The sequence below is a fragment of the Lynx rufus genome, unplaced genomic scaffold (genome assembly GCF_022079265.1).
Source record: "Lynx rufus isolate CCGP_SWC_20201006 ecotype Redwood Valley unplaced genomic scaffold, mLynRuf1.p SCAF_4, whole genome shotgun sequence".
In the NCBI taxonomy this organism is placed as follows: domain Eukaryota; kingdom Metazoa; phylum Chordata; class Mammalia; order Carnivora; family Felidae; genus Lynx; species Lynx rufus.
In genome coordinates this window covers 167,631,759-167,657,781 of record NW_025814856.1, presented here as the reverse complement: position 1 = coordinate 167,657,781, position 26,023 = coordinate 167,631,759, and the positions used below count along the sequence as shown (strand labels likewise).

At 44.8% G+C, this 26,023-nt stretch overlaps 1 protein-coding gene across 1 annotated transcript in view; it reads right to left on the bottom strand.

Annotated features, from left to right (window-relative positions):
- RBM33 (RNA binding motif protein 33) overlaps positions 1–26,023 on the bottom strand; it is a 138,832-nt gene that overhangs the window by 96,955 nt on the left and 15,854 nt on the right. The window contains 4 exon segments of the mRNA XM_047095800.1: positions 953–1,265; positions 3,597–3,673; positions 10,413–10,461; positions 17,961–18,039. Of these exon segments, the coding sequence (XP_046951756.1) occupies positions 953–1,265; positions 3,597–3,673; positions 10,413–10,461; positions 17,961–18,039 (518 nt within the window).

The following is a 26,023-nucleotide window of genomic DNA, read 5'->3' as shown; positions in this document are numbered from 1 at the left end:
AACAATCCTTTTCAAAATTACTCGCGTTTATATGTACATATGACCAATGACCAAGATTCTGATTTTGAAATTTTTTTCTCAAAAGCAAGCTTCCGCTGAATAAGAACATGACGAGAATAAGGCAACGCCGTTACCCCCAACTGTGCACGTCTCCACCGGGTCCTGCCCGGCAGCCCAGGTGACATGGCCTCTCAGTGTAATTTCAGTATCACGAAAGCCTTAAGATTCTACCGATGACTATCGCGTCCTTCCCACATATATTTTCATTAAGCGTTAGTTTTAAAAACAAGTATCTCTTAAGGATGAATCACTGAGACAGATGAGCGAGCAATCTTTCACGAGTACCTTTTCTTTCTTGACAGTTCAACTTTTTAAAAAGCTACTTATCAAAATCATCTTCCTGAAATAGAAATCAGCACAATCTTTGCTTCCTGATTACAGATAACAAATTACGTGTGACATTTCCAAAACTAACCTCCAATCTCTTTATTCATGTTTAGACAGTTCTCAGTTACAAAAAAGGATGAATGAACAGGACATCAATCACTCTGGAATATTAGCACCTTAAAGATGTCTTTAGCAGGTCAATAATCTTTTCACCTTGGAAGGACTTTATCAGATCTTGTCTAAAGCCTGGATAAAAGCTCTGCATTAAGTACTTCCAACAATTGACAGTGTATCTCCACCACACAAAGCTGTTTTCTTCCTTAAGGTGCAATCCTCAAGGTCACGATTCTGTGCAGCCTTCCAGAATGACAAAGGGGCATTACCTCCAGCCAAACAAGCTGTCAACACAAACTTTGTCATAGCTCAGATAAAGAAACTGGCAGACAGTGATAATAAGGTCTAATTTCCCTCCCTCCCGAGGGAGGGAAATAGATTTCAAATCAGTCTAGAAACCCATGCTTAGGCAGCCAGGTCATCTTCGGCCACACAAAGGAAAAAGACTCACTGTGAATTCATCTAAGGGCTCATTGATCTCGATGTCTAACACTTCGTCACTGTACAGCTGCCCCTCCTCCGGCTCCTCCACATATTCCATGTGGCCTTCCGTCAGCTCAGCGCCATGGCCTTCGTAGCGTCCTTCCTCCGGGTACTCGTGAGCGTACAGTTCAGATCCCCCGGATTTGTGATAAACAAGTTCGTCCTCTCCTTGTTCATACTCAGATTCCTGTTCTCCGGACTGGTCATTAGTGTTGTCAGACAGTTCAAATGACGTGACCATGCCAGATGTGGTGTTTAGACTAATTGTGACACCCTGAGAACTAAAGAGAACAAAAACAGAAAGAAAGGTGCCCAATCAGAGTAAAGCTCAAAATTAAGTTGCTCCATAAACGAACTGTTACAAAGACTTCAAGCACGACTGGCGAAAAGTTGTCCCGGTGACGGGCAGATGCACATTCCTCCAATCACGACTGGAAACAGAGCTCAGTGCGCCATACTGAGCCTGTGCCACGATCCCCTAACGCATACGGCATCCGCACTATCATCAGACGCACGTTTTTTGCCCAAAAGAATCAGATCAAGCAGATGGGGACACGAGTCTGGCTGGCAAAACTCTAGCACTGAAAACAAACAGATGACATTTTATTCTAACTTCCAGGGTAAAAAGGATGCTCACTGTTTTACAGGATTCCAAAGTAAAAGTGGCAGTATTACTCTAGAAACAGAAAAATCACACACACACACACACACACACACACACACACACACACAAAACAAGGAGAAGGAAATAAACCACAAGAGACTTACCGATAGAGAACAAACTGAGGGTTTGAGGGAGGGCTGGGTGGGAGATGGGCTAGATCGGTGACAGGTACTCAGGGAGGGAATTGTGCTGAGCACTGGATGTCATATGGAAGTGATGAATTACTGAATTCTACTCCTGAAGCCAATACCCCACTGTATGCTAACTAAAATTTTAAAAAATAAAAATTTTAAAATAAAAGGTACACAAGGTGGAGAGAAAGAAAGAAAGAAAGAAAGAAAGAAAGAAAGAAAGAAAGAAAGAAAGAAAGAATCACAGATGGAATTTTAAGAACAATTTTTTCTTTTTCTATTATGTAAATTATAAATTATTTAAAAAATCAAAACATTAAAAATGTGTGTGAAAATACATGTCAATGTTCAATAAATAAAATCTGTGCTAGTCACAATTAAAAAAACAATCAGTTTGTAATATTGGGAAAATAACAAAGAGGGTTTTTAAACTGCAAAAAAAAAAAAAAAAATCAGGGTGACGGGACAGCTTAGTCAGTTAAGCGATAAAGCACCAGGTCACGTCGGGCTCCGTTCTGAGCGTGGAGCCTGCTTGCGACTCTCTCTCCCCCCCTCCCTCTGCCGCTCCCTCACTTGTGCACGCTCTCTCTCAAAAAAATAAAATTGCAAACAAATGACACTCAACGTATTAAATCACAGTAGGCAAACAGTAAGTGCCAAAACACTTAGGGGGCAAGATCTGCGGATAAACCTGAGTGTACACACATTGATGATGTCGCACAACAGACCTAGGAAACTTAAGTGGTGGAATGAACTAACTGAAAACTGCACTGCTATCCAAAAACAACCACTTCATGTTAGAAAACCAGTTACAGATCTGTAGTTCGATAATCGGTGGCATATATCTGTTAACGACGTTCATGACAGAGAGATCTCCCGAAGTTTTCCCAATATAAGTCTTCTCATAAAACTGAAAACCCTGCTCCGCCACCAGAGAATACTACCCGCCGCTTCCCGCTCTTCTAACAGAGCTTTACTGCGTCAACAACAGAGAGACGTCCATGCTTGCTGGGGCTGGATATTCACGTCCCCCCAAAACTCATCTGCTGAATCCTCACCCCCCAGTGTGATGGTGCCTGGAGGTGGGGCCTTGGGGAGGTGATCAGGTCAGAAGGATGGAGCCCCCCCCTCCCCCGACAGGGGTGAGTGCTGTTACAGAGGGGACCCCAAGAGCTCCCTCACCCTCCGCCAAGCGAGGACACAGAGAGAAGATGCCATCTGGGAACCAGAAACTAGAAACTGACCGTGCTGGTGCCTTAACCTTGGAGTTCCCAGCCCCCAGAACCGCGAGAAAGAAATTTCTGTTGTTTATCAACTACCGAGTTCATAGTATTTTGTTAATGTAGTCAAAACCGACTAAAGTAACTATACTCACTAGAACAATTACACTCACATAGTCAAGTTACAGTCTGAAGTACAGTCCAAAGGAATTTTCAAAATGGCAATTCTTAGTCAACAGATCACATGTAAGTAAAAATGGTCTAACAAAGAAACAAAAGCAGCAACATCAAACCGCAAGTGACAATACTGAGTGTGTGAGGCCACTGCCCCGTCCAATAAAGGAACTCAGTACACACCTTTCCCGAGCTCTCATAATCTGCGCTCAACGAAATTACACAGGTCATCGAATACAAGACCAAAAACCTACTTACAGAAATATACGGCTTCCACATAAATGTTGTATTAATATCCCGTGTAAAATAAAATTGTGTTCAATGATATAGTATCACACTGTCAATCATATCCCGTTATAATTATAAATTACAGTTACTAGCAATTTAGTTCCAGAAAAATTTTAATGAGCTAATATGGAATACCTGAAATTTTCTTCATCTTCATTATCACTCTGTAAAAGATCATCATTCAGCTCTTCATCTGACAAATCCGACTGATTCTAATTAAAACAAAAAATCTAATTAATGCATGCCACTTCCATAAAAAGACTGGTTACAAATGTGCAAAATTACATTGGCTGGATTATTTCTCACCCTGTTATTAGAACACGTGCCATTCAGTAAGTTACCTCATTCGGATAGAACCAGTGGAGAAACTCCACACATGGGACACCCGCCTCCCCAGACACATTTCAAGTGCAGAGTCCAGTGAGTGCAGAAACAACAAGGCTGGGCCGCCTGGCAGGGCTCGGTCAGTTAAGCATCCGGCTCAGGCCCAGGTCATGATCTCTCGCTCCGTGAGTTCGAGCCCCGTATCAGGCTCTCTGCTGTCATCACAGAGCCTGCTTCGGGTCCTCTCTCCCACCCCACCCCTTTCTCTCAAAAATAATAAAATTTTTGTTTTCAGAAACAACAAGCCTGGGGCGCCTGGGTGGCGCAGTCGGTTAAGCGTCCGACTTCAGCCAGGTCACGATCTCGCGGTCCGGGAGCTCGAGCCCCGCGTCGGGCTCTGGGCTGACGGCTCGGAGCCCGGAGCCTGTTTCCGATTCTGTGTCTCCCTCTCTCTCTGCCCCCCCCCCCCGTTCATGCTCTGTCTCTCTCTGTCCCAAAAATAAATAAAAAACGTTGAAAAATAAAAAAATAAAAAAATAAAAAAACAAAAAAAAGAAACAACAAGCCTAATAATCACATTTATTCTAAATCTAACCCAAAAAGGAAAAGGGGAGACTCTTTTGGTAGTATCCTATGAATATTTTTCCCTGTATCCGTAATACTTGACTAAATTCGCCTTCACTCATATGTGGAATTTAAGAAACAAAACAAACAGGGGCTCCTGGGTGGCGCAGTGGGTTAAGCGTCCGACTTCAGCCAAGTCACGATCTCGCGGTCTGGGAGTTCGAGCCCCGCGTCAGGCTCTGGGCTGACGGCTCAGAGCCCGGAGCCTGTTTCCGATTCTGTGTCTCCCTCTCTCTCTGCCCCTCCCCCGTTCGTGCTCTGTCTCTCTCTGTCCCCAAAATAAATAAAAAACGTTGAAAAATAAAAAAATAAAAAAACAAAAAAACAAAAAAAAGAAACAACAAGCCTAATAATCACATTTATTCTAAATCTAACCCAAAAAGGAAAAGGGGAGACTCTTTTGGTAGTATCCTATGAATATTTTTCCCTGTATCCGTAATACTTGACTAAATTCGCCTTCACTCATATGTGGAATTTAAGAAACAAAACAAACAGGGGCTCCTGGGTGGCGCAGTCGTTTAAGCGTCTGACTCTTGATCGCAGCTCTGGTCATGATCTCAAGTTTCGTGAGTTTGAGCCCCGCATCAGGCTCTGCGTCGATGGTGTGGAGCCTACACTTGAATTCTGTCTCTCCTTCTCTCTACACTACCCCTCTCACTCTCAAAATAAAAACTTTTCAAAAACTTAAAAAAGAAAGAAAGAAGAAGAAAAAGAAACACACCAAACAAAGGGAAAAAATAAGAGAGACAAGAAACAGACCCTTAACTACAGTGAACACAGTGATGGTTGGGGGTGGGGGGCTGGGGGCTGGGGGAACAGGTGGTGGGGACTAAGCAGTGCACTTTGAGAAGCACCAGCGGACGTGTGGAAGCGCGAATCAGCATACAGTACACGGGAACCTGACACAACGCTGTGTATTAACTAACAGAAGTTAAAATAAAAACTTAAAAGACTTGACTAAATCTAACACTGTTAGTATCCAAAATCTGAAGGTTTTTGTTTAAACAAAAACAAGGTGGAATTTCAGAAATAAGCAGATTTTAGAGAACTGGATCACCGAATTGAAATGGTAAGGAAATAAAACTGGTCCGTCCAATAGAGGTGACACGTGAAAACAGACATGCCTGGCTCAGGTCCCGCCCCTGCTCCTGACAGGCCTGCGCACTCACCACACCCACAGGTAGAGGCTCAACTTTGCACACTCCAGGTTTTGCCTTAAATACACACCAGTATCTTACACTTCGGCGGGAAGGGGGAGAGGTGTCCCTTCACACTTTCCTTCCCTATTCAAATTACTTTCATGGTATATACAAATTACCACCCCCTCCAAAAGAAGCCCCTCCAACACACACGTTATGAAAAAAGGTAAAAACAGAAAAAAAAAAAAAAAAGATTTGATTTTCTAAAGATGAAACAAGCAGTCTCTTCCTAACATTTTACAGCTTGTAAAACTAGCTTTCTCAAACTTCTCTGTACACTCTCGTTCTAATATTTTTGACATAAGCCAAGAAAATATGAACCTTATAGTTCTTACGGGTCTCAAGGAACTCTACTTAATGGCTGACATTCTAACAAGATAAAAATGAACTAACACAGGCCATGTAGTTTACTTGAAGAAGGGAGGGGTGGATCTGTATGAAAAAGAAACAGACTGTTTAACAGCCAAAATCAAGTTCTGCTCAGTCGCCCACAGAATCTGTCCTCCACTAAAGAAGATGAGCCAGGCCTGCCTAAATGTGGCCGCCCAATTTATTAAATAAAGCCACAGAAAGTCTTTAAAAATTAACATTTCAATGAAAGCCAAATGACATTCTGTAAGAGGCTGCTTCCTTGAGTTTCTTTAAAATTTTAAGTACTTGTCAAAACTCAGTGAACCAATAAATAATTCACCAAACAAACAAACAAAAAGGAATATATGCTGTGCCGGCCCTGACGGTAACCAGATCTTACCTGTGGACTCTGAATGTGGTAAGTACCGTGCACGGGAGGCAAGGACCAAACACCCACTTTGCTGACAGAGAAGAAGTGGAGACCTAGATTCCATCTCTGAGGCAAAAACTGCTTTCAACTACATCCCAAAGAACTGGGGCAAACCGCTCCGTCAGACAAGGCTGGAGTGACTAGAGGACTCCGCTCTGGGCGATCCGTGGGCGGGGGGAAGGGGGCAGCCCCCCTCCCCGCCCCCAGGCCCAGAAAGTGAGAGAAAGCGGCTGGGAATGCTCCTGAAATCCGTGTGAGCAGCAGGCCCCTCCTCTCCTGGGGGGAGACAACCACGAAAGAAACAACGTGCTCCAGCACTCCCCGGAAGGTAGAGGAAGGTCTGAACCGGCGGACCAGAGACGACCTGTCTGGCACCCGCTGCCGAGGTACAACAGAAACTGAAGAAGGCATCACAGGCTGGCAGGCAACTGGCACCTAGACTTCCCCAACTTCTCACAGCTCTAGTCGGGTCACGCCAGCTTGCTTCACTCTGGAGCTGGCCGACCTTTCGTTTTATCCTGTATTTGAAACTTGACTCTAACCTCCCTTTTGGACACCAATGAACTCGTCCTCGGCCGCCCCTGTCGGTCTGACACGGTCACCATACTCTGTGCAGCCCTCCGGCCCACCAGCCCAGGAGCCTCTCCCCAGACAAGCTACATCCCCCTACATTTCGTGGGGACTTGGGGGCGGGGGCGTGGGGGAGAGAGACGGTGGCAGGCGGCCAGCATACCTCTAACAATAAATTCCTGATTACACACCCAACAAAATACTCCTTCTCACTAGACACAAATAAATACAAAGTAAACTAACTAGAAATCACTTTTCATCTACCTCACTGACAAAGAGTTTAAAGGAGAAGTGATCGCAGAGCCAGGGGACAGAAAAGCGAAAGGCGTGCCCGTGCACCTGCTGCCCAGCTGAGAAAACAGCGCCGGAAAGCAACTGGGCGACACGAGACAGGAGGCCGAACCGCGCACACCGTCGGGCCAGAAATTCTCCTGGACGGAACCGTGCAAAGAAAAGAATTCCAAAAGCATAGTACATGTGCATTAAACTATCATCATAGGGGCGCCTGGGTGGCTCCGTCCGTCAGGCATCCAACTCTCGCTCGCTCTCAGCTCAGGTCACGATCTCACAGGCCCCTTGCCGGGCTTGGCACTGAGAGCGCAGGCCCTTGCTTGGGTTCCTCTCTCTCTCTCTCAAAATAAATACACTTTTATACATATACATATATATATATATACATATATATATATATATATATATCACGATAATGTCTGAGATTTACTTCAAAATAATTCAGGAAGGGGAGTGGGCAACCATAAAGCAAAACCGCCTTTACCTGAAAACCTCAGAATCAGGGCGACAAATGCAGGCGGGAGACCGCACTCTGCCCTCCTTCTGTTACGTGTCCTTCCAAGCGCTCATAAAAAGTCAGGGTTCTTTTCGAAATCCTAGCAATGAGCTGGAAATGCCCTCAGTGAATGTAGGAATGGCTATGTATACTACAGTGTGCACAAACAAAACCATTATGGAGCCATCACAAAACAAGAAACGTTTAAGTACAAGGGGGATATGCCAACAATACAAGGGTAAATTAAAAAGCAGGGATCTTTATATATATAACTTTTTTTTCTTTTTAATTTTTTTTCAACGTTTTTTATTTATTTTTTTTGGGACAGAGAGAGACAGAGCATGAACGGGGGAGGGGCAGAGAGAGAGGGAGACACAGCATCGGAAACAGGCTCCAGGCTCTGAGCCATCAGCCCAGAGCCCGACGCGGGGCTCGAACTCGCGGACCACGAGATCGTGACCTGGCTGAAGTCGGACGCTTAACCGACTGCGCCACCCAGGCGCCCCTAAATTAATTCTTAAAGTTACAGGTGATGAGAGCCGCTTAAAGGAGGAAAGTTGAGGTAGACCGAAGCCAGGCCACTTGTAGGCCAATGATGCAGCAGGAAACAGGAGAAAGGAAAGTGGCTTCAAAGAATCCTACAACTAATTCATGTATTAGCAAAAAAGCTAATCATGCAACATCGTTACAAGAAAATGGCAGCACTGGTGTTTTCTTCTAGAACAAGACCTTCATCAACTATATCATAAATAAGTATAAAAAGAAACTATAATCAGATCTGATATAATAAATCATGTGACTTTATCACCTAAAAGTATAATGAGCTTACATGTAAGAATCGTGGACAATAAGAAACCACCACAATCTTAAAACTTTAAAAAACTAAGCATGGGGCGCCTGGATGGCTCAATTAAGCTTCTGACTTTGACCTGGGTCATGATGAGTTCAAGCCCCTTATCAGGGCTCCGCGTAGTCACTGTGGAGCCTGCTTGGGATTCTTTCCTCAATCTCTGCCCCTCCCCCACTTGCGCTCGCTCTCAAAATAAACAAACTTAAAAAAAAAGAAAAAACAGCATAAAAAACTACCTTGATATTTATTAAGAACATCAAGTGTTTTTAAACTGTTAATAAGTTCTCAAAAATTTAGCGCCTCTGGGGTGCCTGGGTGGCTCAGCTAAGCGTCTGACTTCAGCTCAGGTCATGATCTCACGGTTTGTGGGTTCGTGCCCCGCATTGGGCTCTGTGCTGACAGCTCGGAGCGTGGAACCTACTTCGGAGTCTGTGTCTCCTCTCTCTGCCCCTCTCTGGCTCATGTTCTGTCTCTCTCTCTCTCTCAAAAATGAATGAAAGTTAAAAAAAAAAAAAAAAAAGAACGTAGTATTTCACTTTAATCTTTGGATTTTAATTTCTTTTTTTTTTATGCTTATTTTTGAGAGAGACAGACAGAGTGACAGAGACAGACAGACGGAACATGAGTAGGGTAAGAGCAAAGAGAGAGAGGGAGACACAGAATCGAAAGCAGGCTCCAGGTTCCGTGCTGTCAGCACAGAGCCCGACGCGGGGCTCGAACTCACAAACCGCGAGATCATGACCTGAGCCGAAGTCCGACACTTAACAGACTGAGCCACCCAGGCGCCCCTCTATTTTTAATGTACATTTTACAATGTTCAAAATACAATGGCGGTAGTATAAACATACACGTATACGTATACACAACATACAGATACACACACCTTATAAACACACACATTAAACATAATTATAGCAAAGTTTTTACTTGATCAAGAAGGTTGGTTTACAGAAACCTGTATTAGGTTTTAGACTTCCAGTCTCATTTACCTGAATGCGTGTTATATTTGAATAGGACTCTCTCTAACCGTATCTGCAGACTCTCAAAAAGGAAATGCAGTGCATTGGGGCACCCGGGTGGCTCAGCTGGTTTGAGCACCGGACTCTTGATTTCAGCTCAAGTCTGAGCTCACGGTTCATGGGATCAAGCCCTACATGTGGCTCCACGCTGACAGGGTGGGGCCTGCTTGGGTTCTCTCTCTCCCTCTCTTCTCTGCCCCTCCCCCACTCACACTTTCTCTCTCTCAAATAAACAGGTATTTTTTCAAAGGGGAATGCAAAATATTAGCCTCCCGATACTAGTTTTCTTACGAGCGCATGGTGGTTTTATGCTGCTGCTTTCCCAAACTCAACAGCTGCTGGATGGCCCAGGCAGAGTGAGAACTAAAACGTTTGTGACAAAGGACTGACCTCTCGCATAGTTACTGGAGAACTTACTAACAGATTAAACAGTCAGCTCTCTGCAATTAAAAGATAATTCAAGGGGCGCCTAAGTGGCTCAGTCGGTTGAGCGTCCGCTTTCGCTCAGGTCATGATCTCAGGTCTGTGGGTTCGAGCCCCGTGTCGGGCTCTTTGCTGACAGCTCGGAGCCTGCTTCCGATTCTGTGTCTCTCTTTCTCTGGCCGTCCCCCTGCTAGTGCATTGTCTCTCTCTCTCTCTCTCTCTCTCTCAAAATTAAACAAATATTTAAGGAAGAAAAAAAAAGGCAATTCAAATTCCAACACATGAATGTGCACCCCACGCGGGAGACACACTCCTCTATGCTGAGTGCAACGAAGCGCCTACAGGCGGGTTTCAGGAAGACCTCAACTTCTTACCTTTTTGCCAGACAGCAAATCTTCTCCAAGTAAGTCATCTTCAAGTTCACTGGGGAGAAAAAAAACAGGCAGTTAGTGCGCTGTCCCTGCAGCGTACAGGTCTGCAGGTCACTGGGAGTCGTAGCCGGGACTTTGGGGCTGGGGCACCGACCCACGCAGTTTGCTATGCTTTCCTTTCCCTTCACTAATAACAAAAATGTATTTTCCAGTGCAGGGGAACAGGTGGTCTTTTCCGTGTGGGAGGCTCTGCTACAGGGGGCAGCTCTCACAGGCTCAAGACCGCCACTGTTTGGTTCGGTGGGAGGTCTGCGCTTCTCCGGACCTGGTCAGTAATCCGTAAAGGAAGAAACCATAGTAACAGCTAGGCCTTTCTTTCCCTGCCTTAAAAAAACCTATGACGAAGTAAGAAAAGATGCCCAACATCATCAACTAGGAAAACTCAACCCAAACCACCGAGAGACCACTGGAGGCTCATCAAACTGCAACAACTGAAGAAACGAAAACGACGACACTGACGAGAACACACAAGTAAATCACAGTAACTACAAGAGTTCTCTATGCACCACACGGGAGTCTGCCCGTACTGTGACATTGTGCCGTCAGCAGGTTTATGTTCTGAAGTGATCAGAAGCAGATTATGTCACAATTAAAACAGAAACCTTTACCAGATCAAAAAGCCAAAGACATTTCCCGCTATGTATTTTGTCTGTTGGTTGGTTGATGAAGATGGCTACCGCTAAATTACATTCTTGGTTCTGGGGAACCCAATGTCTCAAGAACAAATGCCTCTTAAGGACAACACTTAGAAGGAGAAAATCAGACTGCATTTCTTAGGTGCGAATGCAGCAATATTGGTATCAGGGCTGTTACTCTCTTTTATAAGCGTTCTGGTTACGAATTTCTGTAAGGTCTGCAGGTTTTGAGCATTACTGTATCCAAAAAGCATGTTTACTTGCAGTGTGCTACTTTGCAGAACACCAGGATCTATACAGGAATGCCTACAGGAGTTACCACAGAAATATGTGTTTCTACACACTTTTAGAACTAGAAACAATTCGAGAAATCATTTTCACTCACGCACCTTTTTTGTTCTCTTAGGTTACCCTGTATAAATCCTTTACCTTCATATTATAGATAAAGAAAACAAGGACAAGATTAAACAAGTGGCCCAAAGTCATTCGGCAATGAGATCCAGGACAAGAGCTTACCTGTGGGGTAACTCTGTCACTGACCTGTACGAACCTGTATGAATAAGACAGCTATGACACAGTCACACAGGACTTCTTCCAACATTTCCACAAATCACGTTATCACCTCTCAGCTACGACGTCTGCTTCTTCCGTGTTATAGTCAGTACAGCCATCCTCCACGGGAGAGGAAAACATGGGATCCATTCACAATACTAACAAGAACCGCACTTGAGAACTGATTCTAGATGACCAATTCACTCGCCCCTGTGAGGACAAGCCCCCCGCCAGGCTGTCACTCTGACAAAAATGAAAGGTGACACTGTCAGCCTAGGGGACACTGAGAACGCCTAAAACCATAATACAAAAAGGCGTTGGTAATTAATCATACAAACAAAAATCTAGAAACTACCCCTACCTTCTGCTAACAAGAGGTATATACAGAAAGAAAAAAATCAGTCTTTGATGACTACCCATTTTTCCTAAACAAAAGCATTTTTCTAAAAAAAGATAAAAGAAAACTAACAGTTATAAATGAGTGAAGCGTACATGGATGGAAAATAGTTGCTTCTGTGACTAACAAAGACACCACCATGAAATAAGAAAGCAGGATGGGAGACAGAAGGATTAAGCCCACACAACCACAACAGACATAAATTATAGCTCAAGAAATCATGAAATCAGTGTATTACGTGCCAGGAACCATTTAAGTGTTTCACACGTATTAGTGTTCTTGTTGATTTAACCACCCCATTACATAGATATTTATATCATCCCCCATTTTTTTTAATGTAAAAACAAAGACAAGGAGGTTCTAAATCATCAACTCAAGGTCACCCTGCTAGGAAGTGGCGACATCAATAGGTGAACCGAGATGGTCTAGTTCTGGAGTCCAAATCCTAACTACTGCACACAAACCCCCCACAAAAAGTAAATATACCTCCAATGTATTTCTCTACTGGCATCAAGTTGGATCCTTACAAAAGATGTACGCAAAAGGAAAGAAATTTATACACTATAAAGCACTACCAAAATTACACCGTCACCAAAAACAACAATGACCTAGCGGGAGTGCCTAGCCCAATCAAGTCCGTTCAAAGAGATGAGCAGTGCACCTTTTTGCTGGGGCCGGGGGGGCCGGGGACCCGGCAGGATGGACAAGTGTCAGTCTTCCCACTGCCAGGATGAGATCGGGAGTGGCAAGGTTAACAGAACAAGGAGGTCCACTTGGGCACAGCCCTGAAGGCCAACCCTGTGGAAATGCCTCCCGTGCAAAAGAAATATGCTGGGAAAGTAAAGGCGGAAGGCGAACAGGCAAATTCTGCCATCGGGAACTGTGTCAGCGTCCAGCTGATCACGAATGGCCAAAAAATCACAGCCTTTGTACCCAAAGTCAGTTGGATGAATTTTATCAAGGAAGATAACGTGGTTCCAGTTGCTGGATTTGGTCGCAAAGATCCGGCTATCGGTGACATTCCTGGAGTTCGCTTCAAGGTCATCAAAGGAGCCAATGTCTCTCTTTTGGCCTCATGCAAAGGCAAGAAGGAAAGACCAAGACCCTAAGCTTTGATGACAAGAACGTGACAATAATAACAAAAACAAAAAAACCAAAGAGATGAGCAGTTGGGCCCGTGCCAACAACCGCAGCTACGTGGGCCAAGGAAAGGAGCCAGGGCTGGGTGAGGAGGGTCCTTCCTCCAACTGCCAGACTCCCTCGGGCTTTCAGCAAGCATCACCCAAGATTCTTATGTTTCTTATCCAAGATTAGAGACAATCAGCTCTCTAAGGGCAAGTACACTTTTACTAATAAACAGGAGTGGGGCACGTGGGTGGCTCAGTCAGTTAAGCGTCCGACTTTGGCTGAGGTCACGATCTCACGCCTCAGGAGTTCGAGCCCCGCGCCGGGCTGCCCGCACAGAGCCTGCTTCAGGATCCTCTGTCCTCGTCTCTCTCTGCCTCACCCCCACCCAGGCTCACTCGCTCACTCTCTCTCTCAAAACTAAATAAACACTAAAAACAAAACCAAAAACTAAGCAATATGTGTACGCTGAAAGACATTTTCAAGAAACGAGTATTTTGTGGTCAGCCACGTGGCTGCAGCCTTTCAAACTGAGAAGTGAGTGACGACAAACAGCGCACCGAGTCCCCTCGACTCTGCGTGCCTCCTCTCTCCAGGCCACCCTCCTCCGGTCTCTGCCACCTCCGTTTACTGGAAGGTTTCTCTGGGAGGACTCGTGCAGGCTCTCCTGGACTTGCTCCCGGCCGGCCTCGGGCCATGGGATGACCCAAGGGAGTATTACAAAGCGGGAGGAGAGGGACTGCCCCTCCCCTATACCTGCACAGTCCGTCCCTCCTGCTGCCAGCACCGCAACCCCCACTGGGCTCTAGGATGCCCCCTCTTCCCCTTCAGGCCCGCTGCTACTCCCCGCACACCTCACCGACTCTGACTGCTTCTTTAACCCTCTCCCGTAAGTAGCCCCTTCAATCAAATGACCTCCGGTTGAAGCCTCAAGAATGCGGTCTTTCTCCTGCATGGACACAGACTGATACAAGCACATCCTTGAAAAAGACTTAAACGCTTCAGGTGTTGGTTTAACAACGACATCACGTCCTTCCAAATATTTAACACTAATGCAACACGGCAGCAAGAGCTGATCATGACAATTTCTGACTCACTCTTCCCCTTAACTTTCAAATTTCTCCTCCTATCATCCACAGTACATGGAAGAGGCTGTTTTATGCTTTTAAAGCATCAAAGAAACGCACATGATGCAGAATCCCCGTATGCAAACACGCACTGAAAACGAGTGAGGAGAGGAGCCTGTTCACAAACAGCGCGGGGACAGCCGCCAGTCACACCAGGGAGAACAAGGAAAACTCAAGCCCTGTGTCCTGGCAGAGCCACAACCCAATCCCTTCGCAGCAGAAGGCCAGCTAACATCTTGACAACTGAAACTCCCACTGGACAGACGCTGGAGCAACTCAAATATTAATAAAAATAGTCACTGCAACGGATTAACATACACACGCAGCACTTCAACCTATGAGCTGGAAATGATCCCACAACAAAACTCCCCTTCGGGGGATGCTAAGGACCTGGCCCATTATTTTGAAAGCTGGCAAATAAAAGTTAAGAATCAAGTGCTTATTTAGTACCTCAGGGGCAGGCAGTTCACGTAAGTCACTTGGATTATCCATCCTGCTCTGCCCATTTTCTCACCTGAATCATCTGATCGACGTCTGCATCTATTAATCCACAGAAAATGCACGAGAAGAAGGACACACTAAAAACACTCCAGGGGATGCAATCAACAAGAGCATAACTTCTACAAGACACACCACCTTGTTTCTTCACGAAGGTGTAGAGACTAAAACGAGATGTGTGAGAACCCACAGATGAAGCAACACTTAAAAGATCTACCAGTCAATTATAATACAGGGATCTAACCTGGACTCAATTCAAACTATAAAAGAGCATACAGACACATGTCCACACTCTGCGTGCGTGCGTATGTGATACATTGATATTTATAGGAGACAATCAGTAATAGAACATTAAGGGAATTTTTAAAAACATCACTCCCGGGACGCCTGGGTGGCTCAGTCGGTTAAGCGTCCAACTTCGGCTGAGGTCACGATCTCTTGGTTCACGAGCTGGAGCCCCACATCCGGCTCTGTGCTGACAGTTCAGAGCCTGGAGCCTGCTTTGGGTTCTGTGTCCTCCCTCCCTCCCTCTGCCCCTTCCCTGCTCGTGTTCTCGCCCTCTCAAAAATAAATAAAACGTTAGAAAAAGAATTTTTAAATCACTTTCTTGTGGTTATTTATAAATACTGTTGTATTTATAAATCCTTTATTTTTTAGAGAGATACAATCTGAAATATTTCCAGATGAACTTATGTCTGTGATTTGAGGCGGACTGCAGATTACACACAAAACAAGATTGGCTTTATACCAATAAATGTTGAAGCTGGCTGATGGTACCTTAGGTGACTATACTATTCTATTTTCACATATTTTTGGAATTCTCCGTAAGTTAAAAAAAATCAATCAATTTAATCAATTTCAGGCATATTATAGATCTTAACTATAAAAAAAATGAAAATCTTACAAACTGAAGACCACACTGTATGTTCACTAATGTGAATATTAAAAAAAAACAAAACAACCACTTTACAATTTTCATAGGAAAATTTCTGGTATGTACCAGAATACAGGGTAGGTGACAAAGAGTGGAAAGCACCTTGACCAGCATCACACGCCTCCTCAAAGTGATGACGTCAGCAAGGCCACGGCACTGCCGAAGAGCGTTCCTGACAAATACACAACCTAAGTCTAGTTCTGAGGAGATGCCTGCAAATCCATATTGAGAGTGAGTCTACAAAACAAACAGTCCGTCCTCTTCAAAAGTGTCAAAGTCATAAGGGACAAGGATAAATAATTCTCCAGATGAAAGACGGGACAAAATGCACTGTACGATCCTGAACTGAAACTTGAACCAGTAAAAAAGAAAACTCATTTTTGGCTATAAAAGTCCATTTTGGGGAGAACTAACAAAACCTGAATAACCACTACAGATTAAGAATTAGAATTCCGTGTTTGTTAACTTCACGATTTGGAAATGAGTAAGTGAATGTCCCTGTTCTCAGGAAATACACAAGGAAATCCACGTGCTGAGGTACATCAGCAGCACACGGGTGAGGCGAGCGGCCCGCTGGAAGCGCAGCAGGAAGGACAGCTCTGTGAGAGGGCGCGCAGAGGACGCACACGACAGCAGGCGTGGCAGAAAGCAACTGTGAGTCTGGGGGCTCGTGAGAGTGTCTGTGTCACTTTTGTAACTAAGTCTGAAAATGACTTCAAAGCATACCGTATTCATATTTTAATTTAAAAAATACGGGCGCCTGGGTGGCTCAGTAGGTTAAGCGTCCAACTCCGGCTCAGGTCATGATCTCACGATTCGTGGGTTCAAGCCCCACATCGGGCTCCACGCCGACAGCTCGGAGCCTGGAGCCTGCTTCAGATACATTCATTCAATCATTCTCTCTCTCTCTCTCTCTCTCTCTCTCTCTCTGCCCCTCCCCCACTCATGCTCGGTCTCTCTCTGAAAAATAAACAATAACATTAAAAAAATTGTTTTTAATAAACAAAAGCCATACAGGCTTACACACAGATTATACAGCTGATTATATTATTTATAAAAATCTACTTGAAGGCTACTGTTTAAGGGAACATGTGTCACAGACTGCGAAGAGGGACCTCCAAGTACAAAAAATAAATTTCAGGAAATATAACAATCCCTAAATCGGTAAGGGAAAGACAAACAACCCACAAGAAAACTACATACAGACAGGACTAGACAACTGACAGAAGAAAACATCCAAATGGCAAGTAAGCTATTAAAATCCCCTTTATATTTTCCTCAGCTCCCCACCATCCTGTGAACAAAGCTAGTTTATCAGTGCTTCCGTAGGGCGGTTCTCTCCCAGGAGGTTCTGCTGTGGGCTTGAAGTGATCCGTTACAGACTGGGAGCCACTGAATACTCACCTTAATGCAAGCCATAAGTCCGTAAAGCGTACGCTTCTCAATGCAGATTATTCTGTAAAAGTTCTGGGGCCTCACAGTCTTCAAATGGCAATCAGGATTTTTACTACAGAACATCACTGCTGTTCTTTATTCAGACCTATTTACCTTTATTACTAAACTTCCTGACTCCAACGATGAGGTAATTTTTTACACTGCCGACACAGTTTTTAAGTCGTTAAGAAACGTGTAAAGACGAATCCTCATTCGAGAACCCGCCACCCAGACTAAGCCCCACCACGTACTTCCCCCGGGACACGCCCCTCTCCCAGCAGAGCTGCTCATCAGAAGTAATCACTAGAGAGACCTGACATTGATCACTACTACGTGCATTTTAAATACTTTTAGTGCAGGTGTATGCGTATTCGTAAAGATAGTTCCATCCTTGCTACTAATCAAAGAAATAAAGATACAAATTATAGCTAGATACTATTTTACACACATTAAATTGGCAAAACTTTTAAAGTCTGGCCAAATACTGGGAAGGCTCTATAGAACGAAAGAACCCTGGCATACGATCTCTCCAATAACAGCTCTGGGCGCCCATCAAATCAATACCACCCACCATCGCTGTGTAAAAACACAGAAAGAGGTAAAGACAACAGGCCGGGAACAGGAGCCCGGAAGAAAGCCTGCCACCCCCGGAAGGCCCTCGCGCCCTCACTTGGGCCCGGCAGGGACAGGCCCACTCGGAGAAGAGGACCGGGCAGCCAGCACAGCGCCGTCAGTACGGCTCTCTGCACGGCCCGGCGGCAGAGCAGGGAAGTTCTCGCCGTCCCGCACCTGTCCCAGTCCTCGTCCGCGGCTCTTCTTCTCCACGACCGCTCTGCGCCAGGCTTATCAAACTGGTCAAAGTCATCATCTGTGAAAGAGAAGCCACGAAAGTCAGTCTTACTAAAGTAAAACAGACACAGATATTCAAACACAGACGGTCCCTGACTTACACGGCCTCAACTTACGATTTTCAACTTTACAACGGTGCAAAAGCAATACGCGGTCCGTAAAAACCATACGTCAAGTTTTGAATTCGCCTCTTTCCCCAAGCTAGCAAGCAACATGCAGTCCTATGCTTTCTCGTGGTGAACGGCAGTGAACGTCAGCAGCCGCAGCGCCCAGGAGCCACAGGATGAGGGTAAATCGCCAATAAGGCAACTAGCATCTGTACCCAGACGACTGCTCCATGTGTCACTTTCAACACAGTCTCCAATACACTACACAGACTACTCAACGCTTTATTATAAAATAGGTTTTGTGTTACGTGATTCTGCCCAACCGTAGGCTAATATAATGAGCATTGCGAGCACATTTAAGGTAGGCCAGGCTAAGCCACAGTGTTCAGTAAGTTAGGTGTATTAAATGCATTTTCAAATTACAGTATTGTCACCACGTGACAGGCTTATCAGGACATAAGCCCACGGTAAGCTGAGGAAGATCTGTACTGAACCAACTTGTTTCTTTCAAGGATTCCTGAAATGACATTTTAAGATGTAAAAGTTCTGGCTCTCTGCTCCCTCCTGTTTGACACACGGCCACTTCCTGCGCCGTGAGCGCTGCATCCCCGAGACACAACGGAGAAGGTCTACATGTTCCACTGTGATTCCACCCGTAGCAAATTCAACGCACAGTCAGCGCTAAGAACGGGAAACCTGTCATCAACGGAAAGCCCAGCTCCATCTTCCAGGAGCGAGATCCTGCCAACATCAAATGGGGAGACGCTGGTGCCGACTCCCCTGTGGAGTCCAGTGGTATGTTCACCACCATGGAGAAGACTGGGGCTAACGTGAAGGGTGGAACTGAGAGGGTCATCATCTCTGCCTCTTTTACTGATGTCCTCATGTTTGTGATGGGCGTGAACCACGAGAAGTACAACAACTCCCTCAAGCTTGTCAGCAATGCGTCCTGCACCACCAACTGCTTAGTCCCTCTGGCCAAGGCCATCCATGACAACTCTGGCACTGTGGAAGGACTTACGACCACAGTCCACGACATCACTGCCAACCAGAAGACCACTGACGGCCCCTCTGGAAGCTGTGGTGTGACGGCTGAGGGGCTGCTCAGAACATCATCCCTGCATCTTCTGGTGCCACCAAGGCTATAGGCAAGGTCAACCCTGAGCTGAATGGGAAACTCATTTGGCATGGCCTTCCATGTGCCCGCTGCCAACATGTCAGTTATGGATCTAATGCCACCTGGAGAAAGCTGCCAAATACAATGACATCAAGAAGGTGGTGAAGCAGGCCATTGGGGGGCCCCCTCAAGGGCATCCAGGGCTCCAGTGAGGACCAGGTTGTCTCCTATGACTTTAACAGTAACACCCACTCTTCCACCTTTGATGCTGGGGCTGGCATTGCTCTCAAGGACCACTGTGTCAAGCTCCTTTCCTGGTATGACAGTGAATTTGACCACAGCAACTGAGTGGTAGATCTTATGGTCCACATGGCCTCCAAAGGGTAAGAGCCCCCTGGACCACGAGTCCCAGCAAGGGCACAAGAGGAAGAGAGAGGCCCTCTGCTGCTAGGGAGTCCTGCCCCCAACTCATCCCCCAACACACTGAGAATTTCCTGACCTCCGCACGGTTTCCATCCCAGACTCCTTAAAGAAGGGGGAGGGGCTTAGGGGACCCTACCTTGTCATGTACCACTGTCAAGTACACAGCACCCACATGAACGAATGCACAAATAAAATACAGAAGTTCCACGTACAACTGTTAGAAATGCTTTAGCCATTTTTAATAATTAAAAAAATTAGGTACAAAGTTACCGAACACTATTAAGCATGAAAAATCACTGACTACAATTTTTTAAAAATCAAAAACTTTAGTAAGATATTTTCTTTACAAAATTACTTTTCAGTATATATTTTTACTACAACTACATTAAAAGGAAAAAGTTCTGCTTTGCTAAAAGTTAAAGGTGTTTTTTTAAGTTTTTTTATTTCAAGAGGGCGGGGGGAGGGGGAGGGGAGAGGGAGAGGGGGGGAGGGGGAGGGGGAGGGGGAGGGGGAGGGAGAGAATCCCAAGCATGGTCCACACTGTCACTGCAGAGCCTGACACAGGGCTCAATCTCCTAGAATCATGAGATCACAACCTGAGCCAAAATCAAGAGTCAGACACGTAAGCCACCCAGGAGCCCCAAAGATACTTTTCTAATACTTTGTGTAATCTTTACATTTTTCCAAATTAACCATAGTTTTCTAAGTTTTCTAAGTTTCTTTGTTTTCAAAGACCCTATTTAAGGAAAGTAGGGGTAACACAGAATTGAACAACAGGAATAAAATGCAAGTCACATACATAATTTTAAATTTTCTAGTAGCCACATTTTAATGTGATTTTTGAGAGAGAAACAGAGAGAGAGCGTGTGCGCATACACGATGCGCACAACTGGGGAGAGGGGCAGAAAGAGAGACGGAGACACAGAATCTGAAGCAGGTTCCAGGCTCCAAGCTGGCAGCACAGAGTCCGATACGGGGCTCAAACCCACGAACCGTGACATCGTGACCTGAGCTGAAGGTGGACACTTAACCAACTGAACCACCCTAATCGCCCCTCTAGTAGACTCATTTTAAAAAAGAGGGGTGCCAGGGTGGCCCAGTCCGCTGAGCATCTGATTCCTGAGTTCAGCTCAAGTCATGATCTCACAGTTTATGAGATGGAGCCCCACGATGGGCTCTGTGCGGACAGTGTGGAACCCACTTGGGATTCCCTGTCCCCCACCCCGCCCCTCCTACACTTGCACAAGCACATATTCTCTCTCTATAAATGAATAAACACACACTTAAAAAAAAATAAAAAGCAAAAAGAATAAAAGTTTAACAGGTGAAACTTTAACAACATATTTTATGTAACCTAGTATATCCAAAATATTATATAGCATGTAATCATTATGGAAAATATTAATAAGATATTGTACATTTCTCCCATACCAAGTGTATATCTCATGGTGTATCTCCTATCTCATTTAAAACTTTTTTTATTAGGAAAACCAAAGATCTGGATTGAAATTTTTTCCTCTTAGATACACATGCAAGCAAAGAGGCTTGAGAAGTAGCAGCAGACAGATACCTCCCCAGAGACAATCTACCTAGGGGAGTCAGATGATAAAAACACCAATAAAGCCCCAGGAATTCATCCAGACTTAGCCAATCAAGTTCTAACAAGGTAATAATACATCGATTCCAACCACACGCTCGCTCCCCAACAGAAGTGATTTAAAAAACAACAACAACAATGAAAGCTATCAGAAACTCGGTACCCTTGAGAGTTCCACGTCCAGGACAGCGGCATGAGGAGTCCTGCCCACCGCACTCCCTGTGAAACTGATGAAAATTATTTTTAATAAAATAACCATTTAAAGTCTATGGAATTGATTCTAAAGGCATACATCAAACGAGAAACACCTTTTTCAAGAAATCTACCCAAAGAACACAGCTGCAAGAATCTGGGGCTGCTGAACCAGGACTGATCCCTCCTCTCCCTCTCAGTTCAGTGTGGCTTCGACTCCCCTCCAGACAGGTGCAGGGGGGATCTCAGACCTCTGCACTCTTCGTCCTGCCCCTGTTGCCCAGGCCTGGGCTAAGGCCTGGGCTAAGCCCTGGGTGAGTGCCAGTGAGAGGTGGGGGCTCCCTTCTTCCATCCAGGCCCCACCTGTGGGAGACACTGCTGGGGCCCAGACAGCTCCCGCCCCAGCTTGTGGGGTTTCGCACCAAGAGACGTAAGCCAAGGACACCTCAGAGCTACTCCTCCCTGCCGCACCCCCTGCACCCTCCATCCAGGCACTCAGCTCCTAAAGCAAGGATGTCAATCACAGACAAGCACACCACTGTCCACACCCACAGCACAGGGCTGTACCTCAGTTTGCCAAAGGAGAAAAGCAAGCCTTAGAACAGAGAGCTCCCAACTCTCTCAGAGGAGCTGGTTTCACTTGGAATAGCGTGCAAAAAGAGTTCTGGCCAAAAGGTGCTCTCAGAAAGTGAGAATTTTGGAGAGGTCCTTGAAAAGAGAGTAAAAGTCAATGGAGATAAAGACTGACCTGTCCAGGCTGCCTACTGTGCCAGAAAGAAATGGGGAGACAGGTGGGAAGGGCCCACTGGGGTTAAAACATCTCAAACACTGACCCCAGACACCACCCAATCAAAGGAGCCTGAATTTAATACGATCAGTTTAGAAAGCAAATTACACCCCACAATACTGAAGATGGGATCAGAGAGAAAGACAGAAATGAGGGGTGCCTGGGTGGCTCAGTTAAGCGTCCGACTTCAGCTCAGGTCGTGATCTCGCGGTTTGTGAGCTCGAGTCCCACGACGGGCTCTGTGCTGACAGCTCGGAGCCTGGAGCCTGGAGCCTGCTTCCGATTCCGTGTCTCCCTCTCTCTCTCTGCCCCTCCCCCACTCGCACTTGCGCTCTCGCTCGCATGCGCCCAAGCTCGCTCTCTCAAAAATAAAGATTAAGGAAAAAAAATAATAAAAAAAGACAGAAATGAGCAGGGCCAAACCACCACCATCGCAGGGTCACTATGGGCATGGCCAAGGCTATGGCCTCTGAGGAATGTCATCAGAAGCTTCACCCTGCCCAGAGTGGAGTAGGGGACAAAGACTTTGCTTAAACAACCTAGCCGGTCATCAAACAAGTTAAAAAGCAAATAACTAACAAGCCCAGAGGTGGGGAGTAGGCAGATCAGCACCCTGAGTGGACACAACGCATTATCTAAAACGCTCAATAGCTAGTAAGAAATTACAAGACATACAAAGAAACAGGAAAGCATAACCCACACATAACCCATCAGAAAAAAAGGCAGGCAACAAAAAAGGTCTGTAAGAGGACGAGATGTTAGACTTAACATCTGTGAGGATGTTCAAAGAACTACATGAAACGTGACTAATGAACAAAAGGGAGGGATGACACTTCCATCAAGTAAGTGATAGGAACAGGAATTATAAAAACAAGAGCCGAAAACAAATTCTGGAATTGAAAAGTAACCGAAATGAAAAATTCACCAGGGGGCTCAACAGTAGGTCTAAACTGATAGAAGAAAGAGTTTGTATCCTAAAAATAGATCAAGAGATCATCTGATCCAAAGAACACAAAGGAAAAAAATAAAGAAAAATGAACATAGCTTCACAGAAATGTGAGACACCAATATATGTGTAATAGGAGTATTAGAAGGGGGAAGGGAGCAGAAAAAAATATTTGAGGAAATAATAGCTGCATAACTTACCAAGCTTATTGTAAGTATTAATTTATGCATCCAAAAAGCCCACAAACTTAAGGTAGACACACAGATCGTAGTCAAAATGTTTCAGAGACAAGGAAAAACCCTTAACAGCAGTAAGAGAAAAACAAGTATCACTTACAAGGGAACTGCAATTAAGATAATTTAACAGAAAATATATATATATATAATTTAACAGTAATTCTCAGACACAGTGGCAGAGACCTATACAAAGTGCTCAAAGAAAGAATTCTATGTCCAGCAAAACTATCAAAAATTAAGATGAAATAAAAATATTCACAAACAAAAACAGAAGGAATCTGTTGCTTGCTCACTCTGTGTAGCTGACTAAATCACATGCCCCAAAAGACACATTAAAGTCCTTTCCCCCTGTTCTCCCACCTATGAATGTGATCTTATTCAGAAAACAGGGTCTTTGCACATATAATTGAGTTAGGATGAGATTATATTGGCTATTAGACGTAACAGACAAATACGGAACACTCAACCCAACAAAAGAATACACTTTCTTCTCATGTGCACACAGAACATTCTGGAGAATATGTTTGTTTGTTTTTTTAATATGAAATTTATTGTCAAACTGGTTTTCCATACAACACCCAGTGATCATCCCAACAGGTGCCCTCCTCAATGCCCATCACCCACCCACCCCGCCCTCCCACCCCCCATCAACCCTCAGTTTATTCTCAATTTTTAAGAGTCTGTTATGGTTTGGCTCCCTCCTTCTCTAACTTTTTTTTCCCCTTCCCCTCCCCCATGGTCTTCTGTTAAGTTTCTCAAGATCCACATAAGAGTGAAACCATATGGTATGTCTTTCTCTGTATAACTTATTTCACTTAGCGTAACACTCTCCAGTTCCATCCATGTTGCTACAAAAGGCCATATTTCATTCTTTCTCATTGCCACATAGTATTCCATTGTGTATATAAACCACAATTTCTTTATCCATTCGTCAGTTGATGGACATTTAGGCTCTTTCCATTATTTGGCTATTGTTGAAAGTGCTGCCATAAACACTGGGGTACAAATACCTCTATGCATCAGCACTCCTGTATCCCCTGGGTAAATTCCTAGCAGTGCTATTGCTGGGTCATAGGGTAGATCTATTTTTAATTTTTTGAGGAACCTCCACACTGTTTTCCAGAGTGTCTGCACCAGTTTGCAATCCCACCAACAGTGCAAGAGGGTTCCCATTTCTCCACATCTTCTCCAGCATCTATATTCTCTTGATTTGTTCATTTTAGCCACTCTGACCGGGTGACTAAGTGGACAGGGAATGAGCAAAGCGAGCTGCATGGGAATTATGTCGAATTTAGCAGGACTTTACCTTGTTTACAGACAAGAGCATTCCCGTGGATTACAGGGAATACAGGCCCAGTGAGGGCAGATTCCAACTTTTCAAGAGAAGACAGAAATACGGATTTTTTTTTCCTAATCGTTAAACACAAGCAACTAATTCAAACTGTGGTCAGTTTTCTGTTAGGGCTTCTGTGTTCGTTTTCCTTACTCCACCAGATTACATACTTCACGAAAACAGAGAGCATTCCCTAGCTACGACAACATGAACAAAGTCCCAACATTTTTTGTAAGTAAAAAGTTTTGTTCATGGCTTTTTTTGCCATCAGTACACAGGAAAGGAATTAATAGTTACAATCACCCTTGGCAGATATTGCTAATTACAGCACCCAGTTCTGCTGAGGCCAGAAAACCCTTATGCCACGCTAACAACAATCCCTTAGAAATCTTGTTAAAAATCATACAATCCTTGGCCCCTCCCTGAATCTGATCCAGTGGGCTCTAGGAATTGTGATGACAGCTAGAGTTGGGAACCCCCTGCCCCAGTCAGCCTCTATCCAGCAGAGAAGACACGCCCGAAGAAAATTTAACTGCCATCTTGCTATGTAAGTACTTCCTGAAGTTAAATCCACGAAAATCAAAATTAGAAGCCTGGATTATGCAAAAGTAATTAAAATAAATACTACTCCAAAGAAAAGACCCCCATAAAATGTCCAAGAAAACTGGCTATGAAATTATTCCAAAATAAGGATTAGTTCAACCCATATCCTTCATCAACAATTATTTCCTGAGCACCTAATGTGTGTCTGGCATTGTTCTAAACACCTGGCATATGAGGTGTACAAAATTAAAATCTCCACCCTGTTGCGGCACCTGGGTGGCTCAGGTCATGATCTCACAGTTGGTGAGTTTGAGCCCCGCATCAGGCCCTCTGCTGTCAGTGCAGAGCCTGTTTCATTCCTCTGTCCCCCTTCTCTCTGACCCCCCACCACTCACATGAGCACGCACTCTCTCTCAAAAATAAAAATTAAAAAAAAAAATCTCCACCCCACATAGGTTACTGTCTAACAGGTAGAGACAAATAAAAACCCCACGAACAAATATATATAGAAAACGAGGAGGAGGGGAGTGGAAGGTGTTAACCAGGCTGATTACAATTTTTTTTTTTCCCAAGTGCAAAAAAGGTGGTTTTATTAAAGCACGAGGACAGGACCCATGGGCAGACAGAGCTGACTGATTACAATTTTAAAGCCCGAGTGGCCGAGTAGGTTAAGCCTCCAACTCTTGATTTCAGCTCAGCTCATAAGTTCACGGTCTGTGGGA